At 40.5% G+C, this 19,138-nt stretch overlaps 1 protein-coding gene across 1 annotated transcript in view; it reads left to right on the top strand.

The window, feature by feature from the left end:
• Positions 1-14,249, top strand: part of TSC22D2 (TSC22 domain family, member 2) — a 28,263-nt gene extending 14,014 nt beyond the window's left edge. The window contains exons 2-4 of the mRNA XM_009694892.1: positions 3,916-3,987; positions 13,160-13,211; positions 13,989-14,249. Of these exons, the coding sequence (XP_009693194.1) occupies positions 3,916-3,987; positions 13,160-13,211; positions 13,989-14,249 (385 nt within the window). The remainder of the gene's footprint in view (positions 1-3,915; positions 3,988-13,159; positions 13,212-13,988) is intronic.
• Positions 14,250-19,138: the final 4,889 nt, after the last annotated feature.

The raw sequence follows: 19,138 nt of genomic DNA, 5'->3' as shown, positions 1-19,138 counted from the left end.
TCCTGCTGTCCAGAGTGCTTGCAGATCATCTGCAGGTGTAAGGATAGTCTGTACTCCACTGTCCAAGTCATGGATTAAAGTATCCCATAACACACTCGGAGGAGACCACTGGAGAGCTCTGTTTGATGCGTCCTTCCACTCTTCCACTGAACCATTGGAGAGCCACGTGTACAGAGTAGTTATCAATGGTGGACCCGCTTTGTATAAGCCGTGTTCTTACAAAAAGTCATGCAAGATGGCATTAAAAGCTCTACGAATTTTATAACGTGATCACATCTTCTGTGTTTTTTCTGTGTGAGGCCTGTTAATTTTTCGCAGAAGGAACTTTCATCTGATGTAACCTTCTGAAAAGGCCATCCATGTTGGCTTGTTGTTATCTAGGTAGTAATAAATAGGTGGTTCTGCTTTGCTTTGGTTTTCCTCTGAGGTATTGAGCATGGGTTGTCTGACCTGTTATTTTCATGTTCTTCAAAGACAGGTGCATAGGCCTTTCTAATCTTCTGGATCATTCCTGTTCTCAAAGTTAATGAAAATAATAGTCAGTGATATTGAGAGAGAGAATTATCTGAGGTGGTCTAGGGTCAATTTTTTATTTTGCCACCTTGGGGGGAAAAAATGTGTGGTATTCTTGATGTGTTGCTCCTCTTGTTGCCCTTATTGCTGATGTTGGTCGGTAGTTTGAAGACTGAAACATAGCTTCAACTATGTCATGATCAATGATGTTACTATTCCTTCTTCAAAGATAGTAGCTGGAAAAACAGCATCTGTTCAGCAGCCTCTGTATGCCGAGCTGATACCCAGCACTTCCAGAGCCAGTGTTATTATTTAAACTAACAGACATTTATCTGTATACTTGAACATTTGCCAACTTCCATGGGTGCGGTTTCTAGCAAAGCAGAGCTCTCTAGAATAAAGTTTGTATTTGGCATGTGCTTGTCCTGATTAATGGCTGTGGGAGGATGCTCTTTCGAATATGAGGTGAGACGTTGGGTGTGGTTTAGACTTCCCTTCTAAATAGACAACTTTGTTTCAAATATTCAGAGAACTAAATAGATTCTTATCCTTTAAATTTAGATCAAACTTCTGTTGCATGAAAACTGTTGTGAGAAACCATAACATCAGAGTGTGTTGTGATATTGATGTTTATGAGCTTTTAAAGGGAATAAATACGGTATGTGTTGTAGGACTTCTTTATAGAGACACGGAGGCATTTGTTACCGAGATAGTGTGAATGTTTAAACATGGTAAGCTAGTTGTCTGTCGTAGTCTCTGGGACTGGAATCAAGCCTCTCTATCCTTGAGAATACTTGTTCTCCTCTCTCACCAGAGACAGAGCCATGCCTGGTGTATGTCCTGTGGAAGAGGAGGGGGACTCTCAATCTCTGTTTCAGCTGCAGGGACATCCCCTTTCTGGCTGGCTGTTGGCTCTGCTGTGTCAGTCTGCCAACAGCTGGGACTGAGTCTTGACCTCTCAGACCCGGTCGTCTGCCAGGGAGGGGACCTGAGGAATCTGCTTTTCTGGTCCAGGCTGTCCCTACATTCAGTTAAGGCAGTGCCTGAAGGAGTTCTGGTGTTGCAGCTGTGACGCAGCAGCAGGCAGCTAGATTATACTACTTCTGTAAGCCGTTTTCTGAATTGTTTCTGCAAACTGAAAGGAGTTTTTAGTAATTCTCTAACCTTTTACTGTTTGATGTAGTTAAAAATACATGCCTCAACAGCCTGAAACTCGGTTGTGTTAGTTCAGACCTGCACTTTAAGCATCGTTTGTGTTACCTCAGTGGATTTGCTTCTCCTGTTTGGGTAGCACCACTCCAGTTAACATTTTGCTGAAATACGGCTATGGAGTAGGAAATGTTCTCTTAATTATCTGAAGTAATGCAAAAACAGTTTCAACAGCAGGGGGTGCAAATGAGAATTTAACGAGGAAAACTTTTTCATATCTTTCCAGATACTTGCTTAAGAATAGTACAAGAGTATATATAGCATATAGGCTATAAGTATAAAAATAGACTGTATGAAATATATGCTGTGTGGTTATAAACCACAACTTTTTATACCTAACAATAGCAGCAGGGTTTTATGTCCTCCAATTAAATTTATCTCGGAAGTTAAATTACTTTCTGTTTACAGTCACTTTCTGAGGAAGAGACTTTTTACATATTCCTCACAAACAACTGAATTAGAAAGAAGAGCTTGGGCATCCTCCTTCCCTTCAACAAAGGAATGCTTGCTGGATCTGCAGTGCCAATTGCTTTCCATGTGTTAACTCCCTGTGTCACTCAAGTGTCCTTTAGCTATTGTGTAGCTCTTCCTGTAATTAGTTGGTTTTAGTTGTCACTCAAGTGTGCAGTACTTCTTATCAAAACAGAAGTAATACCAATGTAAGAGCATGATATTTATCTGCTTGATCAAGCAACTTCTGTAGCAGGTTTTAAGCTAAATTCCAGGCTCACATGGAAATTTTTTTTTTTTAAGGGTAGAGTGGTAAAGGTGGGAGAATGAGTGACAAACACTTCAAACAAGTGATTCCTCATTGCTGATGTGCAAATGTCGTTATCCTTTTGAGGTTTTTAGTATACACCTGTCATGGGAATCAAATTATGTCATAGTGTTTTGTTATGGTGCTGTTTCTGTGATTCTTTTGTTTTGATTTTTTTCCTACCATTTCAACTGTATGTTAATTATACTTAAATGGAAATAAACAGTTACTTCAAGAAGTATACTTGCAATAAACTTAGAAAAGGGATGGGCATTTGTGCTTCTAACGTTGATATAGTCGTCTAATTTTAAAACTGGCTTTAAAAGGAATTTGAACTCATACTAGCTTTTCTGAAGATTTTTCAGCTAAGCTGTTGCATTCTTCTCTATGGCTGATATAGCTATACCAACATAAGGATGAACTGCTGTATTGATAAAAGGAGTTTCTAACCTTGAGTATAATGCTCTGATACAGCCACTAGCAGTAGAGAGTTTTGACTTTGTGCTTCATCCAGTATCTTGTAAACCGTAAGTGTTCAGATGAGCCTTTGGAGAATTAAGATCTTCAAATTACACTCTTGGTACAGTTGCCATCTGTGGGGCAGATGGGCACTGAAGGAGGAGGGTCAGGCTGTCTCAGGGGTTTGGCACTGGTGACAGAATTTGTGCCATAGAGTCTGGTTTTCAGCAAGGTTACTGGAGCCTGGGCTTCAGGCTTGTGAGACCCAGGGAGGCAGCTGAAGCGCTCCAATGTGCTGCTTGGCAAAGCACTTCCAAATAACAGTTGCTCTATTGCACATCAAGAGGGGAAGCATGAGGATGACTGACAACCACTTACAAAATTTGTAATATTTTAGATTCCACTTTTCAATTTTAACTTGGTCTGGTTTTCTGTTGTAACTTTAATCTGTTGTAGTTTGAATGTGGCATATTTAACTCTGACTTCTTGGTCCCCTTGGAGAACTCGTGTGTTTTGAATATAAAGTAGGGTGCTGAGTAGAATAGAAATACTGGGTACTGTTTGCAGAGACATTTTGTGAAATATGAAAAATGTGAATCTTTTCAATTTAGGTATGTATAGCCTTAGAATAGTATACGGTTTACCTATACAGGACTGTCAGCACGGCATGAGATGTTTCATTAATGGCTTTACAGTTGTCTTTTTACAGTAGCAACTTGAAATAGCATGAAAATCCGTAGGGCTTGAGGATTACTTTTTCATTTTGAGTCAGTATGTCCTTAATGGAAGCCCATAGAAACAGTAGTGCCTTTCAGTCATTAAACTATTCTTTAGGCATTCTGTGAAGTCTGTAAACTTTTGGACATGAATTTAACCTTTCTGGACAGCTAATTTACTTTGTAATGCAGGTTGCGTAAAAGAGTATTTTTATTATGTGCCCATTTTCAATATGTCTGTTTGATTCTTGGATCTCATAGGAATCCGTCAACTGCATTCTACCAAGCGTTCCATTTCAACAAGTTACGTGAGTCAAAGACCTTCTGGGATAGGTATGAATGCTTAAGTATGGAATGCATACGTGCTGAGGTATGCATGAACAGCTTCGCTCTATGCAAGTTTCTCGTCATTTTTGTTTGCACAGAATTGCTGCTTGTGTTTAGAACTTCATATTGGGCTTCTGCATCCCGAAGGTCTGAAAGCAGTCATGGAAGTGAAGTATTTATACTGAAATGTAAATCTATATAAGTCTAAAATATGTGACATGACATTTTTTTTTCTCCTTCCATTATGCATGTATCATACATAATGTGTAAGCTGAAAGAGTTTAATGCTAGTCAGCTACTAGCAGACCTTCACTAAAATATTTACATCTTCCTTTTCCAAAAAAAGGAAACCTTTTGGCATTGTGGCTGTTGAGTCCTATATCAGAAAAAAAGTTGTGGAAAATGTTATACACAGTTTTGGCAAAGTTAAAATCTTGTGGTCTCAAAACCAGGAAAGGAAGCTTTCTGGCTTACTTTCATTGTGCTTAAGTAGAGCTAGATGGGGAACAAACATGAACTGTGGCAAGATACGAGGATGAGGTAAATCTACTGAGTTAGCATTGAACTCATGGCGAGAAACTGCAATGAAGTGCAACAAAGTCGTATCTGTTACGGATATGACTTGTCAGAGATGCATTACTAATTTATCAGTAGCTGCAAACTGTTTCTTTCCTGCACTTTAATGATTTTGAAGGGTTTTTTTTTTTTTGTCAGCTTTAAGTTGAAGTCCTAGTGATTATGTGACTTGATGCCTTGTGATGCTCTGGCTTGTCACAGTACTTCTGCTTAACAAGCTCTGTAGAATTTAAATTTTGTTTAGCTATTGAAGTATTGATAACTATTTCATCGTTGTACTGGCTGTATTTGACATGAGAGGCTTTTCAACTTGCAAAGCTTAACTGGATCCTTTAAAGTTTGCTTGGCAACAATTTGTATACTGTACAACACTGATGGTTAAAAGTAATGCTAATGCATCCTGCTTTTTTTATTGCTAAAGTGCTAGCATTAGGCTGAGTTTCAAAAGCACCTCTTCCTTTTCTAGCAGAAACTTGGACAAATTTGCATTTTTGCTTTAAGCTCTGGATGATGCCACTTTCCTGTGTTTATGGGACAGAGTTGGTATTTAGGTTCCAAGGACTTCATTATTTAACTGAAACAAACTTCAGGGCTCTGAATATGAATTTAGTACATAGACCAAAAGCTCACTTTAAGGTTTAGTCTTCATCTGTTTCCCTATTTTCATGTCTCAACTTGAAATAATTCTTAAAATGAGGAAGCCGATTTAAAAAAAACCAAACTAAAACAAAAGCAAAAAAACTCCCCCCAAAACACAAACAAACAAATTAAAATCAAATAACTCATGATTAAGATTGAAGCTTCACAAATCTGACGTTTGTGTACAATGTCTGAAGCAACTACTGGAAGAGTGGGATATAGAAAATTATTAAATTCAGGTAGAAGAAATGGCTTCCTTTAAAATAGTCTTACATCTTTGCTATTGAACACTTTGTGGTAAAGACAAGTATTTGTAGAAACATAGAATCAAATTCATCAGGATTGATGCAAGTTTTAAACAACTAATCTGTTCGAATTCCAAAGTCTTTGACAGGGTTTAGCAGGTTTTGCATTTATACCCCAGTTACTGGATTTTCTTAAGATCATGTTACATAGTTTTGCTTTACTAGATGACTGAAACAGAATAGCTTTCAACAATAAACTTCCAATGGAAACCTAACAGAGGGAGCTTGAAGGGCACAGCCAGTAAAGCCGGTTCTGCGGAGCACTTGGCAGGGTAGGGGTACGGTGGAGCTCAGTTGTGCGGCTCTGCCGGCGACGTGCGTCCTGGCAGCAGCGGGACGAGAGGCTGACGGCACCCTGGTAGCTCTGCTTTCTGTAGGCGGGACGGCCTCTGATGCAGGTGGGGATCTCTTGTCAGACTCAAGTAGTCTGGGAACAATGAAGTGGTTTGGGGCTTTTTTTATGATATCCGGTTTGTGAAAGGGAAATCTCCCCTGTGAAAACCATAAGCTCTTCAAATTTCCTCAGAACCACTTAGTATCCCTGTCCCAAAATGTGGGGGTCAACACGCTGCTGCAAAACATGAGGATCTTAAGCCTACTGGCAGTAGACTCTAATTACATTTTGCAGCTCCTTCAGAAGTAGTTTGTGAACCTCAGGCGCTTGAGTGAGGAGACTTCAGTGTCAACATAATAGAAAATCTTCCTGTGTAATTTCAGTATTTTTTTCTAACAAATATGGGTTATTCTCTTATGAGCAACCATCTCTTAGGACCATTTGAAGTCAGCAAAGCTAGTCACATTCTGTTGCAACAGGCAGTAAACTATTGCTAAATTTCTCTGGTAAAAAAAAAATAGACTTGTTTATTTTTCACTAGCACACCATGGCAGGGAGGAGTGCTGGTAGGCTTTGAACCATTAAATATTAGTGAAATACTAGTTGTTACTGAGATGTTTGCAGGAAGCCTGCAGATGTTTTCGCTGCGTACTGTTCACCTAAGTATTGAGAAGGGCACAAGTCTCCTGGGCCTTTCTTTTCAACTGGCATGGTTACCGAGAGGATTAACAAGGGGAATAATGGCTTCTTGGCATATTCACACAAGCCGGGGTGACTGCTCTTCTGTGCCTTGGATTGCCTTTGTATGGTAATAGTGCCATAGGAGCTTTAGATGGATTTGCGTAAAACATAGCCATTGTTGGTAAACTTGGATTTAAAGCAGTAGGATTTATGTTGCCATTGCATTTTTGTGTGAAGCATTAAACCTGCACAATATAAATTAACTCATGTGGGTTTTCTCCCTGCATTAGCACCCAGATAAATGTATTCTAAGTGTTGCTGGTAAACATCTTTCTTATGCAAATGTGATGAATTAGCATCTCTTCATGTGATGGATTTTGCCAAACTTCCATTTCCCTATTCGGTGGCTTTCTGTTAAATGAGATGCTCTTTGTGTAGAAAGGAGAAAGTCAAGAGTTACACGTCTCACTTTTTGATTGTAGCCTTATCTGGAGGTTCTTTTAGGGATGAAACTTTTCTGATTTTAAATTGAAACTCTGAAACTCCATGTGAAATGTAGAAAGAATCTTAAGACGAGGCTACCATTTCATGTAACACACTGATCCAGTCAGTATTGTGGTTAATATGTTTCTTGATGCTTCATTCTCATGGAAGTGGTGCACAGTGTGACTGTCTTCATACATAGGGAGGAGTGTTTGGTTCATTAGTGTAACCCAATGTTACCAAAACTATGAAGGAGCCACATTTTTCTTCAATGTCAAAAAAAAAACCCCAAACCTAAAACAATTACACTCAAAAAAAGTCTTTGTTTTCCCCAGAAGTATTCTGTCTTTTACAAAGCTCATGCATTGCTTCTAAGATCAGTTAAGATGTTGTGTTTGAATAATTGATCTTCAGAGCTTCATATAAAACTGAAGAAAACGTTATGGAAGCAACTGTTGTACTTCTCTCTTTGACGGAGGAGCTGACTAACGTGGAGCTTAAGTAGACTTGCAGGGGAAGCCAGGCACCTGCCGGTAATCCTGAGGCTGTGAATTCACTGCCTCAAACTTTCTCACGTGGCTTTGACAAAGAACAATGATGAAAATCTGAAATACTTGCATAGATACTCTTTCAAGGGTGGATAATTGATCGTATTGGGAAGCTGTCATTATAAAAGCTCATAATTGGATAGAGGCTAATTAAACATGTATTAACTGTTTCAAGAATGGGCAAGATTTCTCTGGATGGACTAAATAGCTCAAGTAGTGGTTAGACATGAAGAGTGGCTGGTTAAGTGACTACAGTAGCTCATAAATGAGTAAACCAATGAGGGGAAAGGATAAATTGACACACTTACTGCTTTAGTTTGTAGCTCTCTTGTGAGCAGAAAAAATGTGGGAACACTTTGAGGTAACTTACTGTTCCTTCCAGAAAGGTTACTTGATAGTTTGGTTTAAAGCAATAACAATGAAAGAGCTAGAAGAGCTAGGGGAGATCACTTGGTTCAGGGATGTCTGTCCAAGACTGTGGTGTGTAACATCTTTTCCACTTTCACCTAAAGCAAAGCAGATCTAGTGCTTTAAAGGAAGAGTTGTCTTAGAGGCTATTGGACACAACTGTTGCTAGCATTGGTGTGCCCTTTTGTAGTCTGCTCTGCAGGCAGTCTTTTCCACTCCTGCAGGATTAGCAATGTTGAGTGATAGGTTTTACATATCTAAAAGCATGAGATGAATAGTACAGTAACTCTTAATGCTAAATTTTAAGAGAAACATCGAGAGCAAGAAAGCTTATGCATTCTGGCAGTCTTTAGGGAGTGCCCTGCTGCTAAGAAATTCCTTGGGAAGGTAGTATGCAGATAATCAGTAATACAGCTGAATCTAGAATATGGGTTTTTTTGTTACTGAATAAAAAATCTGAAGCTTCAAAATTGGTTTACATCATCCAATCAGTAGGATTTGCAGTCTCATTTACATGTGAAACACTATTACCTAGCCTAGTACTTGACAGTGCCAAAGTAGGGCTGTTTATAACTCTCATTTCTAATGCATCCAATGTTGGCATAAAATACACACGTTACTGAGGACTGTAGAATCTCTAAAAATGAACCGTGTTCTTTAAGCATACGGAGTGAATTAAGCTGCAAATGCCTTTATTTTGAAGTTTGATTCCTAGTCTTCCTAACTCAATTTCAAAGTGAACTTTGAAGTTGAGAACATGTCTCTTAGAAGGATGAGAGTTATACCTAAAGACATTAATGGTGAAAACACCAAGCTGAGTACAATGATGGTAGTTGAATTCACCATTGAAATAGATGTTGGTGCCTACAAATGGGAGGTCATGTTGATGGTTAAATTTTCCTCTAACCATTAACAAGTTAACATTAAGACATTAACCTTTTTTGCTATCTTCTGATCCCCTCATCCTCATTTTTTTCCATTAATCACTTTAATCACTTTCCCATTCCATGAACAGTGTTGGTCAAGTTTTGGAATAGTCTATAGACTAAATAAGCTTTCTTGAACTGCAAAATTATGCTTTACAACGAACACTTATTTGGTCATTATATAATATCTGTATTTTCGATGAAGTTGTACACCAATATATGTTGTGCTAATAGGGCTACTAAACATTTTTTAACAATATTATAGCTTGTTGATGATACTGAATTATTTTTCTGATATCTCACCATATTCTTGGGATACCGTATCTCCACAGGAAATGTTTTTGCAGCAATGAAGTCTGAATTATACCAAGGCTTTTAAGAATGCCTTGCATTGTAGAAAGTGTGATTGCTGCATATTGTGTAACATGCATTAGAAATCAGACTTGCACTTAGACTTACCAGTTCTCTTCCCATTTTCTTAATCTGTATGTACATGATTGTCCAAGACACTTCTGTGACTTTGTTTGCAAAACATTTGAAACAAAAAAGTTACAATGCTATTTTTCAGTTGTAGGCATATAGGAGAAATATACCTAAAATCCAACATAAAGAATTTGGAGGTGCAAGCTGTAAGTATTTGATAAAACACTTTGTTCCAAACACTGCATACCTGATTGTGAGCTATAGCTGAGCAGTGTTATTAGCAGTCAAAATCTAGTTTTCCCCTTGGTCTTTCAAAGTAAAATGTGAAAAAATTACATTTAAGCCACTGGGGATTTTTTTAAGCAATCAAAATGAGGATTTCTCAGACTAAACAGGGTTTTGCCTATCTGGTGTGCAAGGTAGAAAAACATTGGGTTTACCATCCATCTCTGGAAACGGCAAACTGTATTTGGTAATCTTTGTCATTTTTGCTGACTACAAATCTTGCCTTGTACTTGATGGGCTTCAGAGTGGTCTTGATATGCCAGTATAACCGTTTTGGTCAGAGCCTTCAATTATGTGGCCTTAACTTGGAGATCCAAGTCAAACTGAATTGTTCGCTTGAGTTACAGTGTGTATGTATGGTAGCTCATTGGCTGCAAAAGCTCCGTTTGAGGGGAGGACAGGAAGTCTGCAGTTACAGAAAAAGAAAGTGTTATATGCCTAATGCATCCCTTTAACTGTCCTGCGCTACTTGATGTGGATTTTTATTACAGCTTTGTAATAAAGCTTTGTATCACAGCTTTGACAATAATTATCAGACTTCTGTAGTTCCTGGAGCAATCAACTTTGTCTAAAAACATGGCATAGCAGTTGCATCTTTTCTTGTAAGAGATAGTGTCTTTCCACTTCTAACTCAAAAATTTGCTAGTTGAGACGTTGGATATACAGTGGATGGTGCACTCACAGAATGTATGAAACTTTCCAGTTTGGATGCTTACAACGTCCAAAAAGACTTATTTATCAGACTTATTCTTTTTTTCCTGGCCTTTTCATAAGGATGGGATCGTATCTATAAATTTCATTCTGCAGCCGTGGGATAAAACATTTTTATGCAAACAGATTTGAGATCAACAGCCAAGGATTTGAGAAAAATACAAAATCTTAAGATTTGGCAGCATATTTGGACTGTATCATAAGAATAGCTGGCACTGGAGCTTCTGAATGTCTCACAGGAGCTATTTGTCAAAGGGAGCACTGTAAAATGAATAAAGAACAGAATCCTATGGGAATTGTGTTAGCATAAAACCTAATTCTCATATGCTTTTAGAAAGTGAAATGGAGTATTGTCATCAGATAAAACCGCATATGACTACCTGAAGGCTGCTCTGTCAGCGTGGAACTTCTCCTGGGGTGGGCGGGTGGTAGTCTGTGTGGTCCCGGGCTCTGCCCGATGGAGATGAGCGGGATTTGTGCAGGGAGCAGGTCTGGAATCCTGACTCAGTACTTCAATAATAGTGCAAGCTGCTCTGAGGATAAGGGCAAGAAGAATACTGAAACAAATAGTAGTAGTGTATAAAGTACTTACGGCTTTCAGCACTGTGCATTAGTATCACTTTAAGTATAATACATGGGTGGGAGACCGATGGTTTCTCTGGCTGCATTCAAGTCACGTTTATGGGGAGAGACAGTTCTTGTACCCACACTGTGAACACTGCAGTCCTTTAAAAGGCAAGCAAGGACTTGGAGCACAGGGTGCAGCATGGGAGAGGTGCTTCGGCAGCATGCCATGCAGGTGTGGGTGTTTCGGGTGGCTAAGGGGAAGGCTGCCTGTCCTCCACCTTTGTGGAACTGATTGAATGCATTAACTTTGAGTGGTGTAATGGACTTTGTTTTTTAAATAATCACACTGCAAAATAGTTGAAATGGGAATAGAAGAACAAAGTCCCAATCTCAAATTTAACTGGAAAACTATTGACAGAAGGTGTATAATTACACTGTAAAGAGGCAGAAGCAGATCCCACAACAAAGTGTGCTGTTTGCTTTAATTTTGCTCCTCTTCAGAGCCACCTCACCTGACTTCTGCAGTGGTGTTCACAAAAAGCTGTATCAGGGACACGGAGTCTTGGGGATTTCAATGGCTCTTGAACATAGACATTTTTGACAGTTTCAGATAGATCCGAAACACATTAACCCAAAATGGGAAGGAATACTTAACCTTGTCACGAATTACAAATACTTCTTACTCTGATGAAGTTTACCATGAGAATGACTTGAAAGAGGCTTAGAAGACAGTAAGACACTGGAACAGTTTTCTTGTGAAATGGGTGTTCAGCACTTTGGCTTTAGATTACAAACTTTGCTCAGTTTAAAACTAGAGACTGTTACTCCCTCAGTCTGAAAAGTGGATTCCCTCTACTTGTAAATGCTTCATGCTAGTTACTGACAATTCTTGTGAGACTTGTTAAAATGAATTTCTCTAAATAGTGTCATATTCTTACAATAGTTGAGCTTTATTTCACGTAACTAATACTGCTGAGCATATTGCCGATACTCATTTTAAAAATCCTTAAGTACTTTTTTTCTTAACACTTGGTTTCAGCGAGTGTTACGTATTTTCAGAGAGATGAGTTGCCAAGCATGACTGCAAACCTTCCATTTTTCCCACAGGTTAACTTTTTTTAAATGTAGCTGCACACTACTGATAGCAACTTCCATCGCTGAGGAGCATTATCAGTAGTTATCACTGGTAGGCCTGGTAAATAGTCCAAGAACTGCCATCATGTGTCAGACACGGAGCTGCGGGGTAGAACCGGAGCACTGAGACCTAGTGTGGGAGGGCAGACATGGAGGGTGCGGGACAGGCAGAGCGTGCGTGTGGATGGGGTGTTCCTGTCCTGTTCCTGCTCTGTCCGACCCCCTGGGGAGAGCTATCGCTCCTTTCCAAATGGAGAGATGGGAGTCTGTGAGAGAACAGGGACACCCCCAGCCCCCCGAAATTCCTACTCCAGAGAGATGCAAGTGAGCGACTGGCTTGTGTTCCTATATTGTGACTTGAAAACAGACCAAAAATATGAAGGCATGGATTGCCATAACCCAGGATTTAAAGATGTAGTTCAGCATCTTGTTTCACACAGTAAAGGTACTTTCTTATAGTGATGACCAAGACATTTTGTCGGACTGTGCTGCACTAGTATGTCTTTGGAACAAGACTCGACCCTCACTGTAACCAGCCAACTGCAGTGTGTTTCTTAGATGTTAAAGTGATCCAGTGAGAATTCACTGAAAGCAAGTAAGTCCCGTCATGGAGTTCAGGGCTTTGGTCCTGTCTTACTCTTCTGTTGACTACTGCCACTGGCTTGCAAAGTTGTAAATACAGTGCTGATCCAGGGACTTTTTAACTGGAAGGTAGTCTTCAAGTGAAGACAGAGAACAAATACTGTAACAGGCTTTTTTCTTCAATGCTTTCTAAAAGCAGTTTAGCAGAAATAAAACTAGAGGTAAGGACCTCATGAATATCCCACGAATCCCTGGTTTCCCTGGTGAAGAAAGCTGAAAAATGAGGCAGGGAATCAAAGCAGTTAATTTATGGTTTATTCTAATGCATTTTTCTGGTTATGGGCATCATACACATAGTCTGAGGAATTATAAACTGAAGGAAAAGTGTCCATTTAGAGCTGTAACTGTACTGGGCAATGCAGTAGGGGGAACAAAACTCCATGATTGAGTGCTGAATTCCTGAATCTGAAGCTTCTCAGTGAAAGCGTGTTCTAGACCACCTGCAAGTGCCAATGGGCGCATAGTTTGAATCGAATGATACAGTAGTGCTCACAAAGTTTTCTTCTATATTTACAGTGCATCTGGTGCAAGTGTTGTTGCCATTGACAACAAAATAGAACAGGCAATGGTAAGTAAAAAATAAGTTGTTACTTCTACTAGGATTAGTGGTTCATCATTGAGCATAAGTTTCCAGCTGTATTGTGCTTCTGTGAATCTGTAACATCCCTTCCGTCAGGTCAAGCCGAGACTATCCTTTGAAAAAAGGATTTTCTCTGTCAGCTGTGGGATGACTACAAATCAGGGTTGCCTTTACTGTTGGCCCAGACGTGTTTGTAAATGAATTTTCCTACAAATTTCTGTGAACAAGCTGATTGAACTTACTTAAAGGGGTGCTGAAAATAAATAGCATATTTAAGTCTCTTACTTTAGCAAAGTTCTTTGTGAGTTTTTCTTAATTGGCAGTTATGCTGTGCCATCCTTGACATTTTGTTAAGCTTCAGTAACACTTGTTTGATTTATACTTCTGCTGATTTAGAGGCTTGCTTATTTCTTGGTTTTCCTACACATCAGTGCTTGGGATTGTGTAATACAGAGCTTCAGAGCTGATGCTTTCATTCCGAGTAGCTGAACCATAATTCTATTCCTCGTCTTCAGCGTAACCGAGGTGACTAGAACTGAATGCTGGAAACAAAGCTTTTGATGTAAGGGCAACTTTACAGTGAATTCAAGAGCTAGGTTATTTGCTCTTGAAGGCTAATTTATTCATATATTTTTAGCAACGAGTGCTGTAGTTTTCCAGGCTTATGGCTGACCTTGGTGAAAGCGGTAGAATAGTACATCCTGGGGTTGGAGTGGAATGAAACTGTTCTTTCACTTGATGTAACTGTTAACTTGTTCTTCACAGGATCTAGTGAAAAGCCATTTGATGTATGCAGTAAGAGAAGAAGTGGAAGTCCTGAAGGAACAAATAAAAGAATTAGTTGAAAGAAACTCTTTACTTGAACGAGAAAACGCACTGTTAAAATCTCTTTCAAACAGTGATCAGTTATCCCAACTTTCAACCCAACAGGCCAATCCTAGTAGCACTTCACAAGCGCAAACAGTGATAGCACAGCCTCCGCAGCCAACGCAACCTCCACAGCAGCCGAATGTCTCCTCAGCGTAAAGCTTTCTTGCCTCCTTTGAAAACAAAAACCTGAGAGCAGTCTGTCCTTGTGTGCCACTGATGTTCTTTCCACTTTGTATGAAAGCAAATAGCCATGCTTCTGTTGTGTGTTTGGCCTTTTCAGTATTAGACAATCATTCTACAAGAGCTGTCCCTCGCTGGTATATCATGAAGTGTGGCTGGTGTCCGTTAAGTCACCAGTGCACAAAGGAAGTCGTAGAAGGAGTTATTAATGCAAAGAATGCATTTGCTTGGTGTGTGGGAGTGAGGTCTTCTAAGAGCTTTGGTGGCTCCCCAAGGTTTCCATTTCCCGTGGATTACTTTGAGCCTTGCTATCTGGTGAGAAGTAACAACTCCTCTTAAGAGCCACTGTTCTTTCAATACAAGTAACATTTGCCTACATTAGTTTCATTTATTTGTTTTATTTATTACAGGGCTGCTATTTTCATAATGTACATGAACAATGTCACAGAACTTTTTAAATTTTTTTTTAATAAATGTCTGTATCAGTAAAATGATAGATGGGATTGCGTTTAATAGGTAAAATGTTTAGGCAATAATTGAACAAAAGAATCCTGGCGTATTTCTAACACTAATGGCAATTTACCTTTGGTATTTATTTACGGTAGTAAAGATCCAGCTTGAATGTAAATTTTGTATAGAGTGTAAGTATGAAGACCATAGTGCATCTGTACAGGTAGTCACCAGTTATTGTGATATAATAAATAATTGATGGGCTATTTTGATGAAGAAAACTTTGCTCATTTCTGTTTCTACTTTCTAATAGAGAGAAATTGCCATGATTCCTCTGCTTTTTGACATTTCGTATAATTTTTTTTTTTTGGGTGGGAATAAAAAGCTGTGAAATTGTTCAACCTACTTTGTAACCAAAGAAGCAAAGCTGTGTAATTGAGGTGTTTTTTATTTTATAATGCACATTCTTTATGTATTTTTATTTAGTGTTTTCTCATTCACAACTTTCTTTGCTGTCTAGCATGATCTGCATGACCTATAATCTTTGAACCACTTTCGTACCTCATGTTTTTATCCAGCACTCTTATTGTAATATGTAATAGTCTGTGAACAATGTCAAATAAAAAAGAAAGAACAGCTGGTGTTGGTGGAGCTGCGCTAGTGTGCTATGCACTAGTTGTTTAAAAAAAAAAATAAATGAAGTGAGCCATCTTTTGTTCATTTAAAATGGTGTTTTGAATTTCGTATGCGGAAAACGTTTTGTTACATTGCAGATTTTAATGTATTTAATAAATGCAACATGCAGATTAAGTGCAGTGTATACTGAGTATTTAAATTAAAAATGTACGTTTCATAAATACAGTTTCAAGAGAGACCATCATTTGTGTAAACTAATGCAGTGTGTCAAATTGATGTATAAATATATATATTTTAACACATTTTCTGAAATTAAACTCCAGTTTTGTTGAATTTTTTTTTGGCTGTAGATGTTGTTACACTGTAACTAAATTCAGTAGCACTTTTTTTCTTAAAATGGTGAAAGGTAACTTCAGTGAGCCAGTAATAGTATAATGCCAAAATCATAGCTGCTTCTATTACAACAGACTTTTTTTTTTCTTTTATTCTATGCTGTCAGTGCTAATTCTGATGCCGTCAGGGACCTTATTGGTTTTGATTTTGCACCGATATATATAAATTAACATCTGGCTGTGTGCTGGGGTGTTGAAATGGTTTGGTATCACGGTGTGCTAAAACCAAGAATTTCCTTTTGAGAAACACCTACAAGAGCCACCGGCGCAGCGTGCCTTCCTCGGCAGGCATCACAGGCGTAGCTCTAGGTCGTCATCCCAGTCTGCTGCCGTCCAGTTCACTCCTGAGCCTGTACCCGTTTTGTCAGGTTGCCTGCAGATGTTTGTTTCAATATCTTATCCTTGTATATGTCTAACTCTGGTCAGGTTTGTGTGTTAGGTAAAACAAAACAAAAGAAGCAACACTGGAAAGTGCAAATTTTGGTGTCCTCAGATCTCAAGGAAGCGTCCTTGTCCTATGTTGCAGAAACCTGGAGCAGCACACCTTCCTGGTAAGCATCAGTTCACAGCACAGTTCAAAAAACCCACACAGGCCTGTGTATATGTATTGAAAAGTACTCACTGAAGTAATAACACTAAAGTGATCTTGACTTCAGTTGTAGATTGGTGCCCCTGGCCTGCTCTAAGCACACGTGTATACTGCTGTAAATCTTTTAGTGAAACAAGAGCTTTGCCTGCAAATTAGAAAACAAAGTATTTCGGTAGCTAAGTATAGCTTTCCTCCAGTGTGATCAATAGCTCACTCCAGCTATACAGTAAGGATGTAGCTGGTAAAGAGAGTGGAAAAGGACAAATTGAGGGACTTCTGGGAACAGAAGTCCTTCAGATGAGTAGTTGATTAAAACTTTTGTGGAGAAATCACTGTAACTGTCAATTTGTTCTCAAGGAGTGAAATAGAAAGGAGACATCTGAAACGTGACTGGTGTCGTTAGTGCCCTGCTGATGGCAGAAGCAGAGAATCAAGCCGATGAGAAGACAGACGGTCCCAACCACTTCTGTGTTCCCGTGGAGCTGGTGCCTGTGCCTCTCCTCTCCCTCTCGCGTAATGCTTGTGACCTTGTGTGGAGTTGCCTTTGTGTGAGCTCTGCTGCACAGCGACAGATCCACTTACACACAGATGTTCTGGAGAGGTTTTTTTCTCTGAAAGAAAAAAAGCGTTTAGTAAATCTGCTTGAAATAGGGAATGAAACAAAGATTAAACTGATGCCGTTAGAAATCCTTTGTTTGCTTCACTCCACTCATATCAGGTTTGGCTTTGGTTTTTGGTTTTAGTTTTCTCCTAGTGGTAAGTTGTGTTCAGCTCTAAATGCCAACTCAGCGTGCTGTGCGAGAGCAATATAAAATGGCAGAAAAGGGGCTTTGAATTGCTGCTGTCTCTTCCCAAGAGGCAATCTGAGGCTGCTGCCTGGGAAGAGGAAGGAGTAGCAGTTTCTCAACGGGAGAAGATCATCTTGATGTTATTGAATGTTTGATTTCAGAGAAGAGGAAGAAAGGCTTGTTGACAAATGATCCTGTTACTGTCAGGCTGTATTGGCTGCTGCGGTGCTTTGTGCACACGGTGCCCGTCAGCTTCCTGCTGCTGTCAAGCTTTTCTTTGTTGTCTTCGTGTGTGACGGCACCAGCGACGTCAGTCAACCGCCCATCAGCGTTTGCATCGTGAGAGGCTGGGCAACAAAGAGATCTGTGCTCCCCACGCTCAGGGGGCTGGCTGGCGCTGCAAATGGGCGCAGGTGGCCGTCCCCACTGCTCCCTCCTGCTCGGTGTCAGCTTATTGCTTTTGGGTGCTCTTTTAGGGAAATGACCGTGTTCAGGGAGCTGTGCCTGGAAGTGGCTTCTTAAGATGCGATGCTGTCCTGTGGGGGAAGCGGTGCTGTTGAATATTCCTGTAATATGTGTCTTTGAAGTTACTCCGTAGCTTCAGCTTAACAAATAGAGAAATAATTCAGCTACTGGACTTGCTGTGCTTTGCAAGAGGGTTGACCCTACGACTGTGTGCATGCTTGGCACGGGGGGAGGGAGACTGCAGTCCTGGTGTCTCTGCAGCAGAAAGCACAGGAGAGCAGAAGGGTCTTAAAGCAATGATGCTTAGCTTGGTGGTGGCTCTGAATTAGCCCCTGCATCTCAATGAGGATGTGACGGAGCGTGCAGGGAAAGGCTACAAAAACAAGGGAGGATGCGGAGGAAATGCTTAATGGGGAGAGCTTGAGAAGGCTGTCACTCTGACTGGAAGGGGAGTGGGCTGTGGGAGGGCTGACACAAACAGCTCGGAGGGTCTCCAGAGAAAGTGACGGGCGAGGTGAGCGTAGAACTGCTGTTTACCAGATCTCACCTGCAGCGAGTGCGTATTTTTTCATGTAGCAGGAAGCGAACTTTGGAGCTGTTTGCTGCAGGATGTTGTGGAGGCAGGTAGGATGTTCTGCAAGGGGTTAGCCAAATTTCTGGACAGCAGGTCGACAAAAAGGGATGTACCCTCTTACCACCCCTACACAATGCTTCTTGGCTATGAGGAGGGGAATGAACTGTAAGTGCCTGTCCTTCTTCATAGCATCCCCTACTGCCACTGCTTGAGACAAAGCACTGGACCAGTTGGGGCCTGTCTTTTCTGAAAAAGAGCTTTGCTCTTCAGTAAAAAAATCACAATGTTCTGTGGTCTAAGGTAAGATTTCAGTCAAGCAACAGTCTAGCAAATCAGCCCCCTTGAGTTTTAGCGTGAACAAGTTTCCTTGCATTTCTATTAACATGCCCCAGAAAGGCAAGTCAGCCGGATGGCTGAGGCATGGGACGTTGCAGTTCTGAGTTCCAGTAGCCAATACAGCCATCTTTCCGTGATCTTTTTTCCCCAATAAGCGCACAAGGGCATTTATTTCTGCTCACACCATGTGACACGCTGCTTTTGTGATTAACAAGTGCTTTTCTCTTTGTGGACGGTCTGTGTTCGTGTTAAAGGACCATGCGTTTTCCCTTCCCTTTCTGAAGAGCGCTAGAGAAGTGACGCTTGGCGAAGTCCCAGGTCCTGTGGCATCTAGGCCGGCTCTTCCTTCCCAAGTGCTCTGCTGGGTGGTGGCTGAGGTGGTAACGCCACGGCTTCTCTTGGTCACCTGTCAGAGCCGGGTGCTGCTTTCGTGGTTGATGGCGAGAGCTGTGCACCCAGACCCTCCGCAGCTGACGGGCTTCGCGTCTCACCCGTGGGCAGGAGCCGGAGCTTGCTGGGCACCACGGGCGGGGAAGGCAGCTCCAGCCCGAAGAGCTGTTGGTGTTTTTGCACGGGTTCGGTGCCCTCGGTGGGAATGATTCAATACCTGGGTGTCCCCAGGCCTGCGCAGAGCC

This window comes from Cariama cristata, unplaced genomic scaffold (genome assembly GCF_000690535.1).
Source record: "Cariama cristata isolate BGI_N322 unplaced genomic scaffold, ASM69053v1 scaffold34492, whole genome shotgun sequence".
In the NCBI taxonomy this organism is placed as follows: Eukaryota; Metazoa; Chordata; class Aves; order Cariamiformes; family Cariamidae; genus Cariama; species Cariama cristata.
Note: the sequence above shows the minus strand (reverse complement) of the source record. Positions and strands in the feature narration are given on the sequence as shown.